A 17,013-nucleotide genomic window follows, 5' to 3' on the forward strand; every position below is an offset into this window, starting at 1 on the left:
TCCCAGTAGCAGGAATATTTGGTCTCCTCTTGACTAATAAGTTCTCAAACAAGACCATCTTCGAAATGATATAGTTTTGCAAAAGTGACTTCACTTACTGAGTACCCTTTGCATGTGGAACCCATCAACACCTAAAAATAATACATATGCAGTAATACATATATTGAGGTAGGGAAAAAGAATACTTCCCACATATGAACTACATGTCATACGTAACTAGGAGAGGTCAAAAACCCTCCCCCTCGTATTTCAATTTCTTAAAAATGGAACATATACAAGAGCCAAGGGAGAAGTGCTCATCTTCCTTGAAGGTTCAGAGTGGGATGTCTGTGTGTGTGTGTGTGGGTGGATGCAACCAAGATAGGAAGGGTAGTGCATGTAAGGAAAGGAACCTAGATGTTCTAAGTGAAATTATATACATAAGGGAGAAGAATGGTAGAGGGATGGCTGCTAGCAAAATCAGGGGTGTGTGAGGGTGACAGATAAGAAAGAGGTAGCACTTTAATTAAAGGAGTTCTGGGATATTTGAAAGACTGGTTTGGGTAAAACTTAAGTGGTTTACAGGGGTGAGTGATTATTAGTATCTATGTTCGAGGCCACAAAAGGCTGTGGAAGAGATGGTTCTTTTGGGAGGAGCTGAGAGGGAGTGTCTGCAGTTCTGATGCAAGAGTTCGGGTAATAGTGATGGGTAATATGAAAGTGAAAAAGGATATGGCAGTTGAGGGTACAATCAGAGGGCCATGAATTATCTAGTAATGTGAAAAGCAATAGTGGAAAGCTTGCAAACTTTGCTGAAAAAGGGATACCAGGTTCAAAAAGTATGTACATATATATATGTGGGTGAAGAAGAATGATGAAAGACTCTTGAACGTGGATGTGCTGAAAGGGGCATCTAGTGGGATCTGATCACTACTAGGAGGTGAGGGTGCAGATTTGTAGTCTAGGAAAATACAAAATTTTATGGGTGAGAAAAGGAGGCTAAAAGAAAGTAACCTTTAAAACGAGACGAGTGAAGAGATGAAGCAGGTGAGCAATAAGAGGTGTTTAGGGCAGCAATGGGTAGTAGTTAATAAGCAGCCCACGACCAAAGCAGCATACTGTTAGTACTACCCACTTGGGTATCTAGAGAGTTAGTGACAATGTACAGTGACCTAGCACTTCAACAATTGTGAAGTTATACTCCTCTGCATCTTGTAGCTGTCTTTCTGCCTCACCTGCACCTGGACTGATGGCATTCTGTCCACAAACAAACAATCTCTCCTTGTCACACATAACATCTGACAACACTTAACTCATTCTTCCTAACTCTAGATTTCCCACGAAAGCTAATGAGTGGATGTGAGTGAAGTAATTTATTCATCTGTTCCTTGAAGTACCTCGATAACAAGAGAAATGGTGAACAAGCATGTATGAGTGTGTGTGTGCATGAGCATAAATAGATATCACAGGAGTTTATAATGATTTTATCACCTCCAGAAACCACTAGTACACTTCCATTTCATCATCCATCACAAATTGTTACTGTGACTTTTCCACTTTTTCTAATAAGGACTTTCTGCCATTAATGTTCAAATCATACGGAACTATGTATAATCTTATGATCTCTTCCCATTTAGACATGGTTTCAAAAGCATATATTTTCTTTCTTTTTTTGAGAAATAAATCTGCAAACTTGAATTATTCCTAATGACAAAAACAATTAAATAAACAGGGTAGCTCAACTTCCTAGAGGAAGACATGCATACCTGCTCCAAGTACAAAAGAAGAAAATATAATCTTACTTGCAATATGAGATCTTGCAGCTGTTGTGTCTTGAGTTTTATGCGTTCTACCCGTTTATGTCTTTCCTGCTCCAATTTACGACACTCCTGGGCTGAATTCGTGGGGAGACCTAACCACCGTATTTCTTTTTTCTCTTTACTGATGATGTTCATGGCCATAAGAACATTAAGTGCATCATAAACTCGTCTCCGAATGTTCTTCTGGTCATACTGTAAAAACATTTAATTACTGAATAATGGTAATAATTCTACATATAAAAGTAATTTTGAGGAAAAAAACTATGAAGAATATTTTACCTTAAATCACTGCAGTTAAAATATCATCCAGAACTGACAGAGCAGGCTGACTCCCTTACATCTAATCCGTACAACGACTCACATTGGCACCATCAGACGGCGATGCACACCGAGTGGGATCAGTGAACTCAGAAACCAATTCGTCTGCGACTTCATTATATGATGTTGTACCCTTTGCTTTAACCTTCTCACACACCTTCATGGAGAAGTGACGAAGACCTTTACCACCCTTTTCGCTCTTCCTTCGTTTACTGAAAGGCGAAGAAATAAAATCTATTGATACAGCCTTTCTAAAACAAAATTATCTTATATATAAGCACTTTCTTAATGAAACAGGATCAACCAACATAAAACCATTATGATCAATGACATCTAGACTAAAAAAAATATATAAAATAATTCATAACATAGTGTCAGACTATATTGACATATCAAGCATGATGTGATATATGACAATGTGCAATACACTCCCATATCACAAAACTGTATCGGCTTGGTAAATTCCTACATATGTGAGGAAAGCTAAATATCAGTCCGTCAAGATCAAGATTGGAATAAAACAGCACTTCCTGAAAATGAGGTCAAGAATTTATCACCCGTCTAACTACAATCAAGGTGATCATCTTTTACCTAGCTCCCTCCAAAACAAGTACTAGTCTAACCATTTAGATCAATGAAAATGCTGAATGCTGTACACAAATTCCAAAAGCTTAGCAGTCCTGTCTAAAAGTAACTTGAGGAACGCTGAGACTGAACATATCATCAAAGCCTGTTTTGTTTAATTCGCTTGAAGCCTATGGATGGGACAAGAAATAACATTGAACACAAATATCAGGGCATACCATGCTGTCTTAATGAAAGATTTCTGTTCACATGTAAGACCTATTTTTCATTCAGTGTCACTAATATAACAAATATCCTTCACTAGCATCTTTGACAAATCTGCAATATAACAAAACAAAATTTCCAATCCTGCTGTTTTCAAGATTTATCATATACCTAGCACTGAACCACTTCCACACAAAAGGCCCAACAATATTGAGCAAGACAAAAAGCGAGAACAAACAGCTTAATGATTCCAAAAGCTATTTTACATGGACAGCTGAAGGCAAGACATATGTGTGCCAGGACCTACAAATGATAAAGATACCATTTGTCTATCTATCTATCTTATCCCTAATGCCCATTCCTCAAACTCACACAAGGGAGTCTCCATAACTGGCGAACCCCAGTGCCACTTCTCAGCCTTTTGTCTCACACTTAAGAGACAACTCTAGCACTGTTTTCAGAGGCTCCTTACAAATGTTCCTACCAAGTGCTTCCACATATTTCTCTTCCTTAATGTTCCAACCTACTACTTCTACCCAAAGTTCCTTCTTACTACTTCTAACTAATGTTCTTACATACTACTTCTATCTATTGCTCTTACAATTTTTCCAAAAAGCAGGTCTAGCACATCGCACTCTGCCAGAAAAACTAGTGACAAAGAATGAGTTGAACTAGTTAAGTATTGTCAAGTGTTATGTGTGACAAAAACAGATTGTACATTTATGGACAAAATGATGAAGTACAAAAATCCATAAAATCTGCCTGATAAAAACCAAGAGCTAGGAAGAAACCATGCACATGGTCAGATGTAGATAAGCTATTGAAAAGTCAGGTCATATGAGAAGAGATGTGTCTCCATGTTACAAGAGAAAAAAATAGGAGATATGACACACCAGTTTTCCATCAAAAGAAATCTATTGCTGCAACATATTTGTAAGTTCTGTGCTAAAACGTTTAACTGGACTGTATTCTCACATGGACTTTCATAATCAATGCATGGCAACTGGAAGATCATGAAACTGACAATGGAGAAACAGATGTTGAATAAATACATGCACTGAATATCTATCTGATTCGCATGGAGAAGTATGGTTTTAGCCATAAGGTTATAGCCATACTGCTAAGGACCAGGTATTTGCTTTGAAGAATTTGTGCAAGAGATACTTTGAAAAACAGTGAAACGCTTGTGAAATTCGTAAGTCTGCAGAAAGCGTATATTAGGTTTGCCAGTGACCTGAAAGGGCTATGAATATATGGGGTATTTGCTTCATGTACAGTGAAAACTTTGTGAAAGGAAATGTCAGTGTCCATTATGCAAAGATGGGTATGCTTGAAGGTGTAGTTGTTTCAACAGTATGCAAGCAGTTTACCTTACCAATTCTATTTCAAGTGCACATTTATCTACTATCCTCAAATGGAATGATAAACAACTGGGTTAGCTCTGGACCAAATGGCCTAGGACGACTACACTACAGAACTCTGTAAATATATTCACATCATTTAACATACCTTTCCACTCCATAGTCAAAGTCAAAGTCGTGTCTTTTCCGGGCACCGCTGTGATCTAATATTGGTGTGGTAATGAGACTTTTTGGAGGTGTACTGCTTATAACTTGTGTACTACTGTGTTGTTGTTGTTGTTGTTGTTGTTGTTGATGCTGTTGCTGCTGCTGCTGCTGTTGTTGTTGTTGGTGAATCTGTGGTTGTGTTGTTTGCTGGGCCTGAAGAGTCTGTTGGGGGAAAAAATATTCCTTACAGCTGTAATGGCAAAACAAATGCATTCATCTAAAAAAAATGCAAAATCATTTACAAATTATGCGACCAATACATATATCTACACACTAGACTGTCCAACACTATTTGAAACATTCTCAAACACTGAGACAACAGGACTGTGAAATGTGGACTGAAAACATTAAAATCAAAAGACAAAAATTTAATTGTTTTGTTATGTTACTACTGTTGGTATCTTTGCATACCTAACCGCTTTTCCTGCCTCAACAAGGTAGCCACATTATATATTGTTAGAAGCAGTGAAAAGTTTTTATCGAGGATGTAAGGCATGTGTACGTGTAGGAAGAGAGGAAAGTGATTGGTTCTCAGTGAATGTAGGTTTGCGGCAGGAGTGTGTGATGTCTCCATGGTTGTTTAATTTGTTTATGGATGGGGTTGTTAGGGAGGTAAATGCAAGAGTTTTGGAAAGAGGGGCAAGTATGAAGTCTGTTGGGGATGAGAGAGCTTGGGAAGTGAGTCAGTTGTTGTTCGCTGATGATACAGCGCTGGTGGCTGATTCATGTGAGAAACTGCAGAAGCTGGTGACTGAGTTTGGTAAAGTGTGTGGAAGAAGAAAGTTAAGAGTAAATGTGAATAAGAGCAAGGTTATTAGGTACAGTAGGGTTGAGGGTCAAGTCAATTGGGAGGTGAGTTTGAATGGAGAAAAACTGGAGGAAGTGAAGTGTTTTAGATATCTGGGAGTGGATCTGGCAGCGGATGGAACCATGGAAGCGGAAGTGGATCATAGGGTGGGGGAGGGGGCGAAAATTCTGGGGGCCTTGAAGAATGTGTGGAAGTCGAGAACATTAACTCGGAAAGCAAAAATGGGTATGTTTGAAGGAATAGTGGTTCCAACAATGTTGTATGGTTGCGAGGCGTGGGCTATGGATAGAGTTGTGCGCAGGAGGATGGATGTGCTGGAAATGAGATGTTTGAGGACAATGTGTGGTGTGAGGTGGTTTGATCGAGTGAGTAACGTAGGGGTAAGAGAGATGTGTGGAAATAAAAAGAGCGTGGTTGAGAGAGCGGAAGAGGGTGTTTTGAAGTGGTTTGGGCACATGGAGAGGATGAGTGAGGAAAGATTGACCAAGAGGATATATGTGTCGGAGGTGGAGGGGGCAAGGAGAAGAGGGAGACCAAATTGGAGGTGGAAAGATGGAGTGAAAAAGATTTTGTGTGATCGGGGCCTGAACATGCAGGAGGGTGAAAGGAGGGCAAGGAATAGAGTGAATTGGAGCGATGTGGTATACCGGGGTTGACGTGCTGTCAGTGGATTGAAGCAAGGCATGTGAAGCGTCTGGGGTAAACCATGGAAAGCTGTGTAGGTATGTATATTTGCGTGTGTGGACGTATGTATATACGTGTGTATGGGGGGGGGGGGTTGGGCCATTTCTTTCGTCTGTTTCCTTGCGCCACCTCGCAAACGCGGGAGACAGCGACAAAGTATATAAAAAAAAAAAAAAAAAAAAAAAAAATGTGCTGTAGATTTATGTGCTGAAAAAGGACTGATGATTGGGAATACCTGGTTTAAAAAGCGAGATATACATAAGTATACTTATGTAAGTAGGAGAGATGGCCAGAGAGCGTTATTGGATTACGTGTTAATTGACAGGCGTGCGAAGGAGAGACTTTTGGATGTTAATGTGCTGAGAGGTGCAACTGGAGGGATGTCTGATCATTATCTTGTGGAGGCTAAGGTGAAGATTTGTATGGGTTTTCAGAAAAGAAGAGTGAATGTTGGGGTGAAGAGGGTGGTGAGAGTAAGTTAGCTTGAGAAGGAGACCTGTGTGAGGAAGTACCAGGAGAGACTGAGTACAGAATGGAAAAAGGTGAGAACAATGGAAGTAAGGGGAGTGGGGGAGGAATGGGATGTATTTAGGGAATCAGTGATGGATTGCGCAAAAGATGCTTGTGGCATGAGAAGAGTGGGAGGTGGGTTGATTAGAAAGGGTAGTGAGTGGTGGGATGAAGAAGTAAGAGTATTAGTGAAAGAGAAGAGAGAGGCATTTGGACGATTTTTGCAGGGAAAAAATGCAATTGAGTGGGAGATGTATAAAAGAAAGAGACAGGAGGTCAAGAGAAAGGTGCAAGAGGTGAAAAAAAGGGCAAATGAGAGTTGGGGTGAGAGAGTATCATTAAATTTTAGGGAGAATAAAAAGATGTTCTGGAAGGAGGTAAATAAAGTGCGTAAGACAAGGGAGCAAATGGGAACTTCAGTGAAGGGCGCAAATGGGGAGGTGATAACAAGTAGTGGTGATGTGAGAAGGAGATGGAGTGAGTATTTTGAAGGTTTGTTGAATGTGTTTGATGATAGAGTGGCAGATATAGGGTGTTTTGGTCGAGGTGGTGTGCAAAGTGAGAGGGTTAGGGAAAATGATTTGGTAAACAGAGAAGAGGTAGTGATAGCTTTGCGGAAGATGAAAGCCGGCAAGGCAGCAGGTTTGGATGGTATTGCAGTGGAATTTATTAAAAAAGGGGGTGACTGTATTGTTGACTGGTTGGTAAGGTTATTTAATGTATGTATGACTCATGGTGAGGTGCCTGAGGATTGGCGGAATGCGTGCATAGTGCCATTGTACAAAAGCAAAGGGGATAAGAGTGAGTGCTCAAATTACAGAGGTATAAGATTGGGGAAGAGCAGTGTGGTTTCAGAAGAGGTAGAGGATGTGTGGATCAGGTGTTCGCTTTGAAGAATGTATGTGAGAAATACTTAGAAAAGCAAATGGATTTGTATGTAGCATTTATGGATCTGGAGAAGGCATATGATAGAGTTGATAGAGATGCTCTGTGGAAGGTATTAAGAACATATGGTGAGGGAGGAAAGTTGTTAGAAGCAGTGAAAAGTTTTTATCGAGGATGTAAGGCATGTGTGCGTGTAGGAAGAGAGGAAAGTGATTGGTTCTCCATGAATGTAGGTTTGCGGCAGGGGTGTGTGATGTCTCCATGGTTGTTTAATTTGTTTATGGATGGGGTTGTTAGGGAGGTAAATGCAAGAGTTTTGGAAAGAGGGGCAAGTATGAAGTCTGTTGAGGATGAGAGCTTGGGAAGTGAGTCAGTTGTTGTTCGCTGATGATACAGTGCTGGTGGCTGATTCATGTGAGAAACTGCAGAAGCTGGTGACTGAGTTTGGAAAAGTGTGTGGAAGAAGAAAGTTAAGAGTAAATGTGAATAAGAGCAAGGTTATTAGGTACAGTAGGGTTGAGGGTCAAGTCAATTGGGAGGTGAGTTTGAATGGAGAAAAACTGGAGGAAGTGAAGTGTTTTAGATATCTGGGAGTGGATCTGGCAGCGGATGGAAACATGGAAGCGGAAGTGGATCATAGGGTGGGGGAGGGGGCGAAAATCCTGGGGGCCTTGAAGAATGTGTGGAAGTCGAGAACATTATCTCGGAAAGCAAAAATGGGTATGTTTGAAGGAATAGTGGTTCCAACAATGTTGTATGGTTGCGAGGCATGGGCTATGGATAGAGTTGTGCGCAGGAGGATGGATGTGCTGGAAATGAGATGTTTGAGGACAATGTGTGGTGTGAGGTGGTTTGATCGAGTGAGTAACGTAAGGGTAAGAGAGATGTGTGGAAATAAAAAGAGCGTGGTTGAGAGAGCAGAAGAGGGTGTTTTGAAGTGGTTTGGGCACATGGAGAGGATGAGTGAGGAAAGACTGACCAAGAGGATATATGTGTCGGAGGTGGAGGGAACAAGGAGAAGAGGGAGACCAAATTGGAGGTGGAAAGATGGAGTGAAAAAGATTTTGTGTGATCGGGGCCTGAACATGCAGGAGGGTGAAAGGAGGGCAAGGAATAGAGTGAATTGGAGCGATGTGGTATACCGGGGTTGACGTGCTGTCAGTGGATTGAAGCAGGGCATGTGAAGCGTCTGGGGTAAACCATGGAAAGCTGTGTAGGTATGTATATTTGCGTGTGTGGACGTATGTATATACATGTGTATGGGGGGGGGGGGTTGGGCCATTTCTTTCGTCTGTTTCCTTGCGCTACCTCGCAAACGCGGGAGACAGCGCCAAAGTATATAAAAAAAAAATATATATATATATATATATATATATATTTTTTCTTTCTTTCAAACTATTCGCCATTTCCCGCGTTAGCGAGGTAGCGTTAAGAACAGAAGACTGGGCCTTGGAGGGCATATCCTCACCTGGCCCCCTTCTCTGTTCCTTGTTTTGGAAAATTAAAAAAAAAACGAGAGGGGAAGATTTCCAGCCCCCCGCTCCCTCCCCTTTTAGTCGCCTTCTACGACACGCAGGGAATACGTGGGAAGTATTCTTTCTCCCCTATCCCCAGGGATAATATATATATATATATATATATATATATATATATATATATATATATATATATATATATATATATATATATATCTTTGATGCCTATTCTCTTTAAGAACTTTCTCAATGTGGTGGCAATGACTAATAGTCTCCATAACTGCTGAACTCTTGTCCTGCTTCTTAGCCTTTAGTGCCTCAACCTTAACAGACCGCTGGCAGAGGGTAACTCTGGCGCAGTGTTTTCAGGGGTTTCCAACTCATATTCCTCCCAACTAATTCTACCTAATTTTCCAGACATTTTCCAATATACGACCTCTATGTATGCTCCCAGCTAATGCTCCTACCATTTTGCTAAAAGGCAGGGTTAATGCAAAGTGCTCACCATAGCAAAATCTAAAGCTGTAAAGAATGAGTTTTATAAGTCAAGCATGGTCAAAAGTTATGTGTGACAAGCAAAGATTGTATGACTGTGAGGCAGAAAGTCCACACAGTTACTTGGGTCAAAGGAATGCAAATTGACAATCATAGAAAAGCTGGCTCACTATGCAGCTGTCACTAACCCTCACAATACTCAGGCTGGTAGTACCAATAATATACTTCCCTGGTTGGTGCCTACCTACTAACAAGGTAGCAAACAAACAATTGCTCTGCATATAAACATCCACTTGAGATTTTTCTCATTCTTGATTGCCATTTCCTACATTTGCAAGGAAGCACCAAGAATAGATGAAGAAAGGCCCCATCCACTCGCTTCCATTTACAAGCTATCATGAGCAATGCATCAAAACCACAGCTCCCTCTCTACCATCAAACCCCACAGACCTTTCCATGGTTTTATAAGCTGCTTCACATGCCCTGGTTCAGTCCAGTGACAACAAGTCAACCCCTGTATACCACAATGTTGCAATTCACTATGTCCAGTGCACACCTTTCACTCTCCAGCATATTCAGGACCTAATCACTCAAAATCTTTCTCAGTCTATCCTCCCATCTCCAATATGGCCAATCCCTTTTCCTCATTCCCTCCACTTCTGACACCTATATCCTTTTTTTGTCAACCTCTCCTCGCCCATTCTCTCCATATACCCATTTCACTGAAGTACATCCTCTTCAGCTCTTTCAATCACATTCTTTTCATTACAACTTCTATCTCTTACCTTTTATTACTTCATCAAACTACCTCACACCACAAACTATCATCAAACATTTAATTTCCAACACATACATCCTCCTCCACACATCTCATCTACAGCCCGTACCTTGCATCCATATACCACTGTTGGAACTACTGTACCTTTAAACATATCCATTTTTGCCCTCCCAGATAATGAATTCTCATTCCACACATTCTTCAATGCTCCCAGAACCTTAGCCCCCTCTCCCAGCCTATTACTCACTTCCAAAGTTCTATTTGCCACTATGTCCACTCCCAGATATCTAAAACATTTCACTTATCCCTGCTTCCCCCGAGCAATGCGCTTGCGCATTATGCAAAAGACTCAACAGATGCACCCTTGTCCACTACCTTCTAAGATGTCGCCACACACAACGTCTTCGTGACGCCTGCTGGATCACCATTTTGTGTCTCCCTGATGGAGACACGATCTTCCCCATACAGGCCAGACATTATGTAAACAATATTGATAATGTGTTGAAGGAATGTCCTTCCTTCCTTCCTTAGGCTTTAGAAAGCCCCACTGTTATATTTATATGTACCCATGACACTTGCCAGATGCTTCTGGTAGTATCGTACTAGGGTACCTAGTGACAGCATTAGGATCCCATTCCTCTATCAAGGAATAAAGTATTGAAACTGAATATTTCACTTTCTCCAATTTCTTTTCAATCATATTCACATCCAACCTAACCTGTTCCACTACCTTGCAAACCTTAATAATTTGTATTTTCAACATTTACTCTCAACTTCTTTCAAACACTCTTCCAAACTCAGTCACCAGCTTCTGCAATTCATTACTTCGAATCTGCCTCCAGTGCTATGTCATCAGCAAACAGCAACAGACTCATTTCTCAAGCCCCATCATCCCCTGGAGACTGCATTCTTGCCCCATTCATCCATAAACAAATTAAACAGCCATGGTGACATCACATCCCTGCTGCAGGCCAACATTCACTCTCCTCTCTTCCTACTCTTGCAAATGCCTTACATCCTTGATAAAAACTTTTCTGCTTCTAGTAGCTTTCCTCCCACACCATATATTCTTAAAAACCTCCACAAGGTATCCCTATCAACCCTATCATATGCATTCTCCAAATCCATAAATGCCGCATACAAATCCTTCTGTTTGTCAAAATATTACTCACACACTTTAAAGCAATTACCAGATCCACACAGCCTCTTCCACTTCTGAAACCACACTACTCCTCCCCAGTCATATGCTCTCTGGACATGCCTTCACCCTTTCAGTCACTACTTTTCCACACAACTTTCAAGATACACTCATTAAATTTATAACCCTGTAGTTTAAACATTCATGTTATTACCCTTGCCTTTATACAACAGCACTATACATACAGTCAGGCACCTCACCACGATCCATACATACACAGAAAATCCTAAATAACCAATCAACAACACAGCTACCCCCCTTTTTAAGAAATTCAACCAAAATACAATCCTCTCCAGCTGCCTGAACATATTTCATCTTACATATGGCTTTCACCACCTCTTCTTTTTTCAACAAACCACTCACTTGACTCTCTTACTTCACTGTCAAGTTCTATCAATAAACTGAAACCAGTGAATATAATCCACAACCAAACTACACAGATTATTTCATGTTTTTCCTTGAACTCTCTATGTACCCTGATTCAGCAAAACATTCCAAAACTTTCTATTTCAATTTTTTCATATATATTCACCATTCCCCATATCAGTGAGGGAGCGTTGAGAACAGAGGATTGAGCATAAGAGGGAAAACCCTCACTTGGTCCCCTTCTGTTCCTTCTTTAGAAAAAGTAAAAACTGGAGGGGAGGATTTCCAGCCTCCTGCTCCCTCCCCTTTTAGTTGCCTTTTACGACACATAGGGAATACATGGGAAGTATTCCTTCTCCCCTATCCCCAGGAGCCTTGCCATAAAGGACATTGTATATGTCCACAGCCTAAAAAAAATAAATCTTTAGCATCATTAACTTTATATTTCTGCACTAAATTACAACTGCACTGCATCCCATTAAACCACATTTCCTCAAGGTGTCCCGAAGATAGTTACACTCTTGCTCTTTTGCCCTATATATTTTATCACTATTCTGTGACTACATTATATCTTCCAGTGGTGCTCTTCTTAGCTCTGTCATTACAAATATTAATTTGTTAAGGATCACCACATAAAAAAGTACAATACGGATTCTACAGAGGCCAAAAGCTTCATTAATTCACAAACATTCCAAAACTCTTAACATACACAATCAAAAGCAACTTACAACTGAGTTGGCAGTTAATGATCCTGTTTGTGTTCTGATGACAACTGGGGAGGTAGTAAGTGATGACCGACTGGCCACCACTGTATGCTGCTGCTGATCCATAGTTCTTAAAGGGGACTTCAGCTGTGCACTACTAACTGGTAACACCACCTGATTTCCACCTGGAAATAGTTATAATTATTACTTTAATATATTTCATCTGTAGAAAAAATATTCCCATGAACTGCACTATGTAAAAAAACTTGACTAAATCTGGAAGATATCAAAAGGGAATCAATATACTTACACTATATAAACATTACTTTACCTTCCTGGCCCATGCTTCTCTGACATGGAGCTCCTACAGCACTCATGATGCTAGCCATATCCATTTAGTGGTGCCATAGGTTAAAAAGTGTGATACATATAACTTTTTGGGATACACAGAGGACAAGTTAAGAGTAAATGTTCAAATTCTTCCATGTGTAAGTTGCATCTTAGGCGTGTGGGGTCCTGCAATCTGTTCAAGTTTGTAAAGATGGAGACATGGGTACTGTCCAAAACATACATGACAAAGGAAACTCAAACTTGTCTCGGGAGTGTAGTTTCAGGGCTGCACTGGGAAGGCAGATGTTTAATGCTCGCTGGATAATTTTCTGTGTATGTGTACTATCAACATCATGTCTGTTAGGGAACGGGACATCTCTGAGAACAGGCTGTTGAAGACAGCATCATTCTTTTCAATGGGAACAAGTTGAAACCTCTGGTATGAGGAAAATGAATAAACTGAGAGCAGTACAGAATACCACATGGACCCAGGGACTGTAATAGTAAAACCATATGATGTGAAGGACCTTGGAGTTATGGTGTTTGACAACCCTATCTTAGGCAAGCAAAACAATGCAAAGTTTCTGCTTCTAACAAGATGGTATGCACATAACCAAGACAAGAAGGAAAAACCAAAAATGATGCTCTTCAGGGTCCTAATGCACTCACAGCAACCTATGACAATACCTTACAAGACAAGCAAAGCTGCAGTTAAAAAGCATTCAGAGATTCTTCTCAGCCTGTACTATACTTTATGTAGCATTCAGAGATTCTTCTCAGCCTGTACTATACTTTATGTAGTACGGAATATGAAATACTGGGAATGACTGAAATCAGGAGGCTTGAATGGAGAAGGGAAAGAATCATTACTTACACCAGGGAAAGTCTTAGAAGGTATGGTCCCAAACATATCACCTATTTGTATCTCTGATATCTGTTTCCTCAAGGAACTCCCATCAAGGGGGTGGCCACAGCAAAAGTCTTATCCCTGTCCTTACATAACTTCTGTGCATAAACCATTCCCTACACTCTTCCACCATTTATCTCCCTCCAGTACTATTCCAATCTATTTCTCTATGTCATAGGTAGTCTTCCTCTCACACCATCCCTCTTAATTGTACTACTATACTCTCTCCTTGTAAACTTATCTCGCATTCTTTCCATATGCCTAAATTGCCTCGAGTCTCCATAACTAGTGAACTCTAGTGCCTCACCCTTAACAAACCACTGGCAGAAAGCAAATCTAGCACAGTGTTTGATGAGGCTCCTACCTAATGTTCCTACATACTACTACCTAATGCTCATTGCCAAGGTTCCTACATACTACTTCTATCTACTGCTACTACCATTTTCCCAAAAGGCAGGGCTAGTACAGAGTGTTCATCACAGGATTCAAAGAAGTATACCTTTGGTCCAAACACTTTGTCTGCTTGAAGATGGGAAAGTACATGGAAAACCCTGAATGAGAAAAATGTAGTAAAGAAAACAAGTTCAATGAATGGAGGAGTGATGGATAAATGATGCAAAATCATTCCCAGTAGAATTAGGGAATACCAAAAACAGCAGCTTTATCAAAAGGAAAGATAGCTATGAATTAAAGCAGTACTTTGGTAGCCACGAGGATTACATTCCTGGAAAATCAAGTCGTAGCTAACACTGAAGATGGCACACTAATAGGCCTAGGGGAAATGGGAGAAATGGAATATGTCCCATGAGAGATATACCATAAGTCCTACAATGAGTACTTCATGGTTAAAAAGGGGAATGTTAATCTTCAAAACATCAATACATTCTTCTTTATGGTTAACACCTCTGACTCATTAACACCAAAATGCTTTGTAAAAGATGCTATACTTGCATAACATGTATGGCAATCAAGTAAGTCCACATTTTGCTCTAGACACATCACCTTCCTGGCCCTCTTTGTGGAAAAACCATTCATCATATGCTTTTGGCCTACAGGCCATATTGTACTATATAGTAATGTCATACGAGAAAATGAAACAATAAAGTGAACAAAAAATAAAGGGGGGTGGGGGTTAAATGGAAAAGATGGGTTAAGCAGACTGACCTTTGCCAGCAGATACCCCTATTTTTTCATGCTTGTATGTTGAGGCAAAACAGCAGACCTAATTTGCTTACATCAGCACTCTCTAGATGTCATTTGAAATACAGATTAACACCAAATCTCTCCATCAAAAGCTAAGCCACCCAAGACCTTTCTGTGGTTTTTCTTGACTTCATATAACCTGGTTCAGCCCAGTGACATGTCACCAAATGTACATCACTTGGCTCCATCCCATATATGCTTCATATCTTCCTGCATTTTTGGGCCCCAATCACTTAAAGCATCTTTCCCTCCATCCTTAAATCCCATCCTCAGTTATCCTGCTTCTGACATGCATACCCTCACAATCATCCTCTCCTCACTCATTCTTTCCATTTGTCTAAACCATTTCACCATGCCCTCTTCAACCTTCTTAGCCATACATTATCTCACCTATTTCTTACCCTTTCATTCTTAATCAGCCCTCCTTACAACACATACCATACTCGTGCATTCCAGTTCCAACACAGTCACCCTTTTCCACACTTTTTCCTCTGAGGCCCATACATCACTTCCATAAACACTGTCAGGACTGTTACGCTATCAAACATACCCATCCTTACCCTTACAGACAGTGATCTCTCCTTCCACACTCCTCTATGCACCAAAGATCTTAGCTCATCATCAACCCTATGACTTACTTCAGCTCTCATTGCTCTAACAGCTGCCAAGTCTGCTCCCACATATCTAAAACACTCCACATCCAGCTGTTTCCCTTCATTCAAACACACTTGAAGCAATCTGTTTCTCTCTCCCCTAGTAAAATCAATAACCTTACTTAATTCACATTAAGCCTCAACTTCCTCTTAAACACTCTCCCAACCTCAGACACCAGCTTATGCAGTTTCTCAACCAAGCCTGCCACCAAAGTCTTGCCATACACTGGATAGTGGCCAATATCCAGGCATTTGTCAAGAGTTTGCCTTTAGAGATATTTTGATCTCAATATCACCTGGGTACTTCTCTCAAACAATGCCATGAGGAAGTTTAAAGCTCTGGTATTAGACAGTCTCCTAAAACACATATCACCAGCCAGTCTATACCATACTGTATCCCTTTTCACAACTAAATGAGCACATTTCTGTCTTATTCTCCCGAGTTTCCACTCAACTTTAAGCTTTCTTTTGTTTGGTATAGTAAAGTACAGAAATACTTGCAAGACACAATATATCAAAGAAAAATTACATACTCTTATAACATAATGCTTGTTTGCTTAGAATGAAAAAAAAATCTGATTGTATAAACTTTTCTCAGGTTTTGGTAGAAGTGGTAAGCTTATACAATATACAATGGTGACTGGGATGCCATTTTCCACACACCCATTAGAGTACTTACGCATACTTTGGGCACTGAGCTGACCCTGCTTGGCAGGAATGGCAATGATTTGACCACTGGGTAATTTGCTTGTCTGCAACACAGTCTGACCCTGGGGAACAGAGATATAAAAGTTAATACCTACTTCATACTGCATTTCATTTTCAGTAACTGATAACAGATGAACTATCCCTCCACATATGTAAAAAAAAAAAAAAAAAAAAAAAAAAAAAAAAAAAAAAAATCAGTCAATCCTAAAAGGCAAAGGGAAATAATCCATAACAGATTAAACCAACCAAAACAATATGTGATAAACTTGGGAACTTATCGTCCACAAATTATTTTCAGCAAAATTCTGGTTCAAGGGCACAATGAAACCATATGAAATATCCTTGAACAAGTTTCGCAATGATAGTGCACTGTCTGGAGTGAATTCCATCAATCTCAACCCATGTAAATTTCAACCCACATTGATTCTGTTCTTATTTAATGAACAGCATACACTACCAGAACCATTTTCAGGAAACATCTAATAATGTTGTTCTTATTGTATTGTTTCATTTTAGTTTGATATCAACATAAAACATAAAATATGATGATGGACTTGTTTACGCACAGAAATGTCTTGTACATAAGCTGACAGAAAGTGCAATGATAGTGCACTGTCTGGAGTGAATTCCATCAATCTCAACCCATGTAAATTTCAACCCACATTGATTCTGTTCTTATTTAATGAACAGCATACACTACCAGAACCATTTTCAGGAAACATCTAATAATGTTGTTCTTATTGTATTGTTTCATTTTAGTTTGATATCAACATAAAACATAAAATATGATGATGGACTTGTTTACGCACAGAAATGTCTTGTACATAAGCTGACA

At 40.0% G+C, this 17,013-nt stretch overlaps 1 protein-coding gene across 2 annotated transcripts in view; it reads right to left on the minus strand.

The window, feature by feature from the left end:
- Nucleotides 1-17,013, minus strand: part of LOC139756918 (uncharacterized) — a 93,750-nt gene that overhangs the window by 31,822 nt on the left and 44,915 nt on the right. For both annotated transcript variants that reach the window (XM_071676857.1, XM_071676848.1), the window contains 5 exons: nt 16,150-16,240; nt 12,402-12,562; nt 4,416-4,636; nt 2,161-2,329; nt 1,782-1,991 (listed from right to left, as the gene is read on the minus strand). In XM_071676857.1, the coding sequence (XP_071532958.1) occupies nt 1,782-1,991; nt 2,161-2,329; nt 4,416-4,636; nt 12,402-12,562; nt 16,150-16,240 (852 nt within the window). The remainder of the gene's footprint in view (nt 1-1,781; nt 1,992-2,160; nt 2,330-4,415; nt 4,637-12,401; nt 12,563-16,149; nt 16,241-17,013) is intronic.

The sequence above is a fragment of the Panulirus ornatus genome, chromosome 2, assembly GCF_036320965.1.
Source record: "Panulirus ornatus isolate Po-2019 chromosome 2, ASM3632096v1, whole genome shotgun sequence".
Lineage (NCBI taxonomy): Eukaryota > Metazoa > Arthropoda > Malacostraca > Decapoda > Palinuridae > Panulirus > Panulirus ornatus.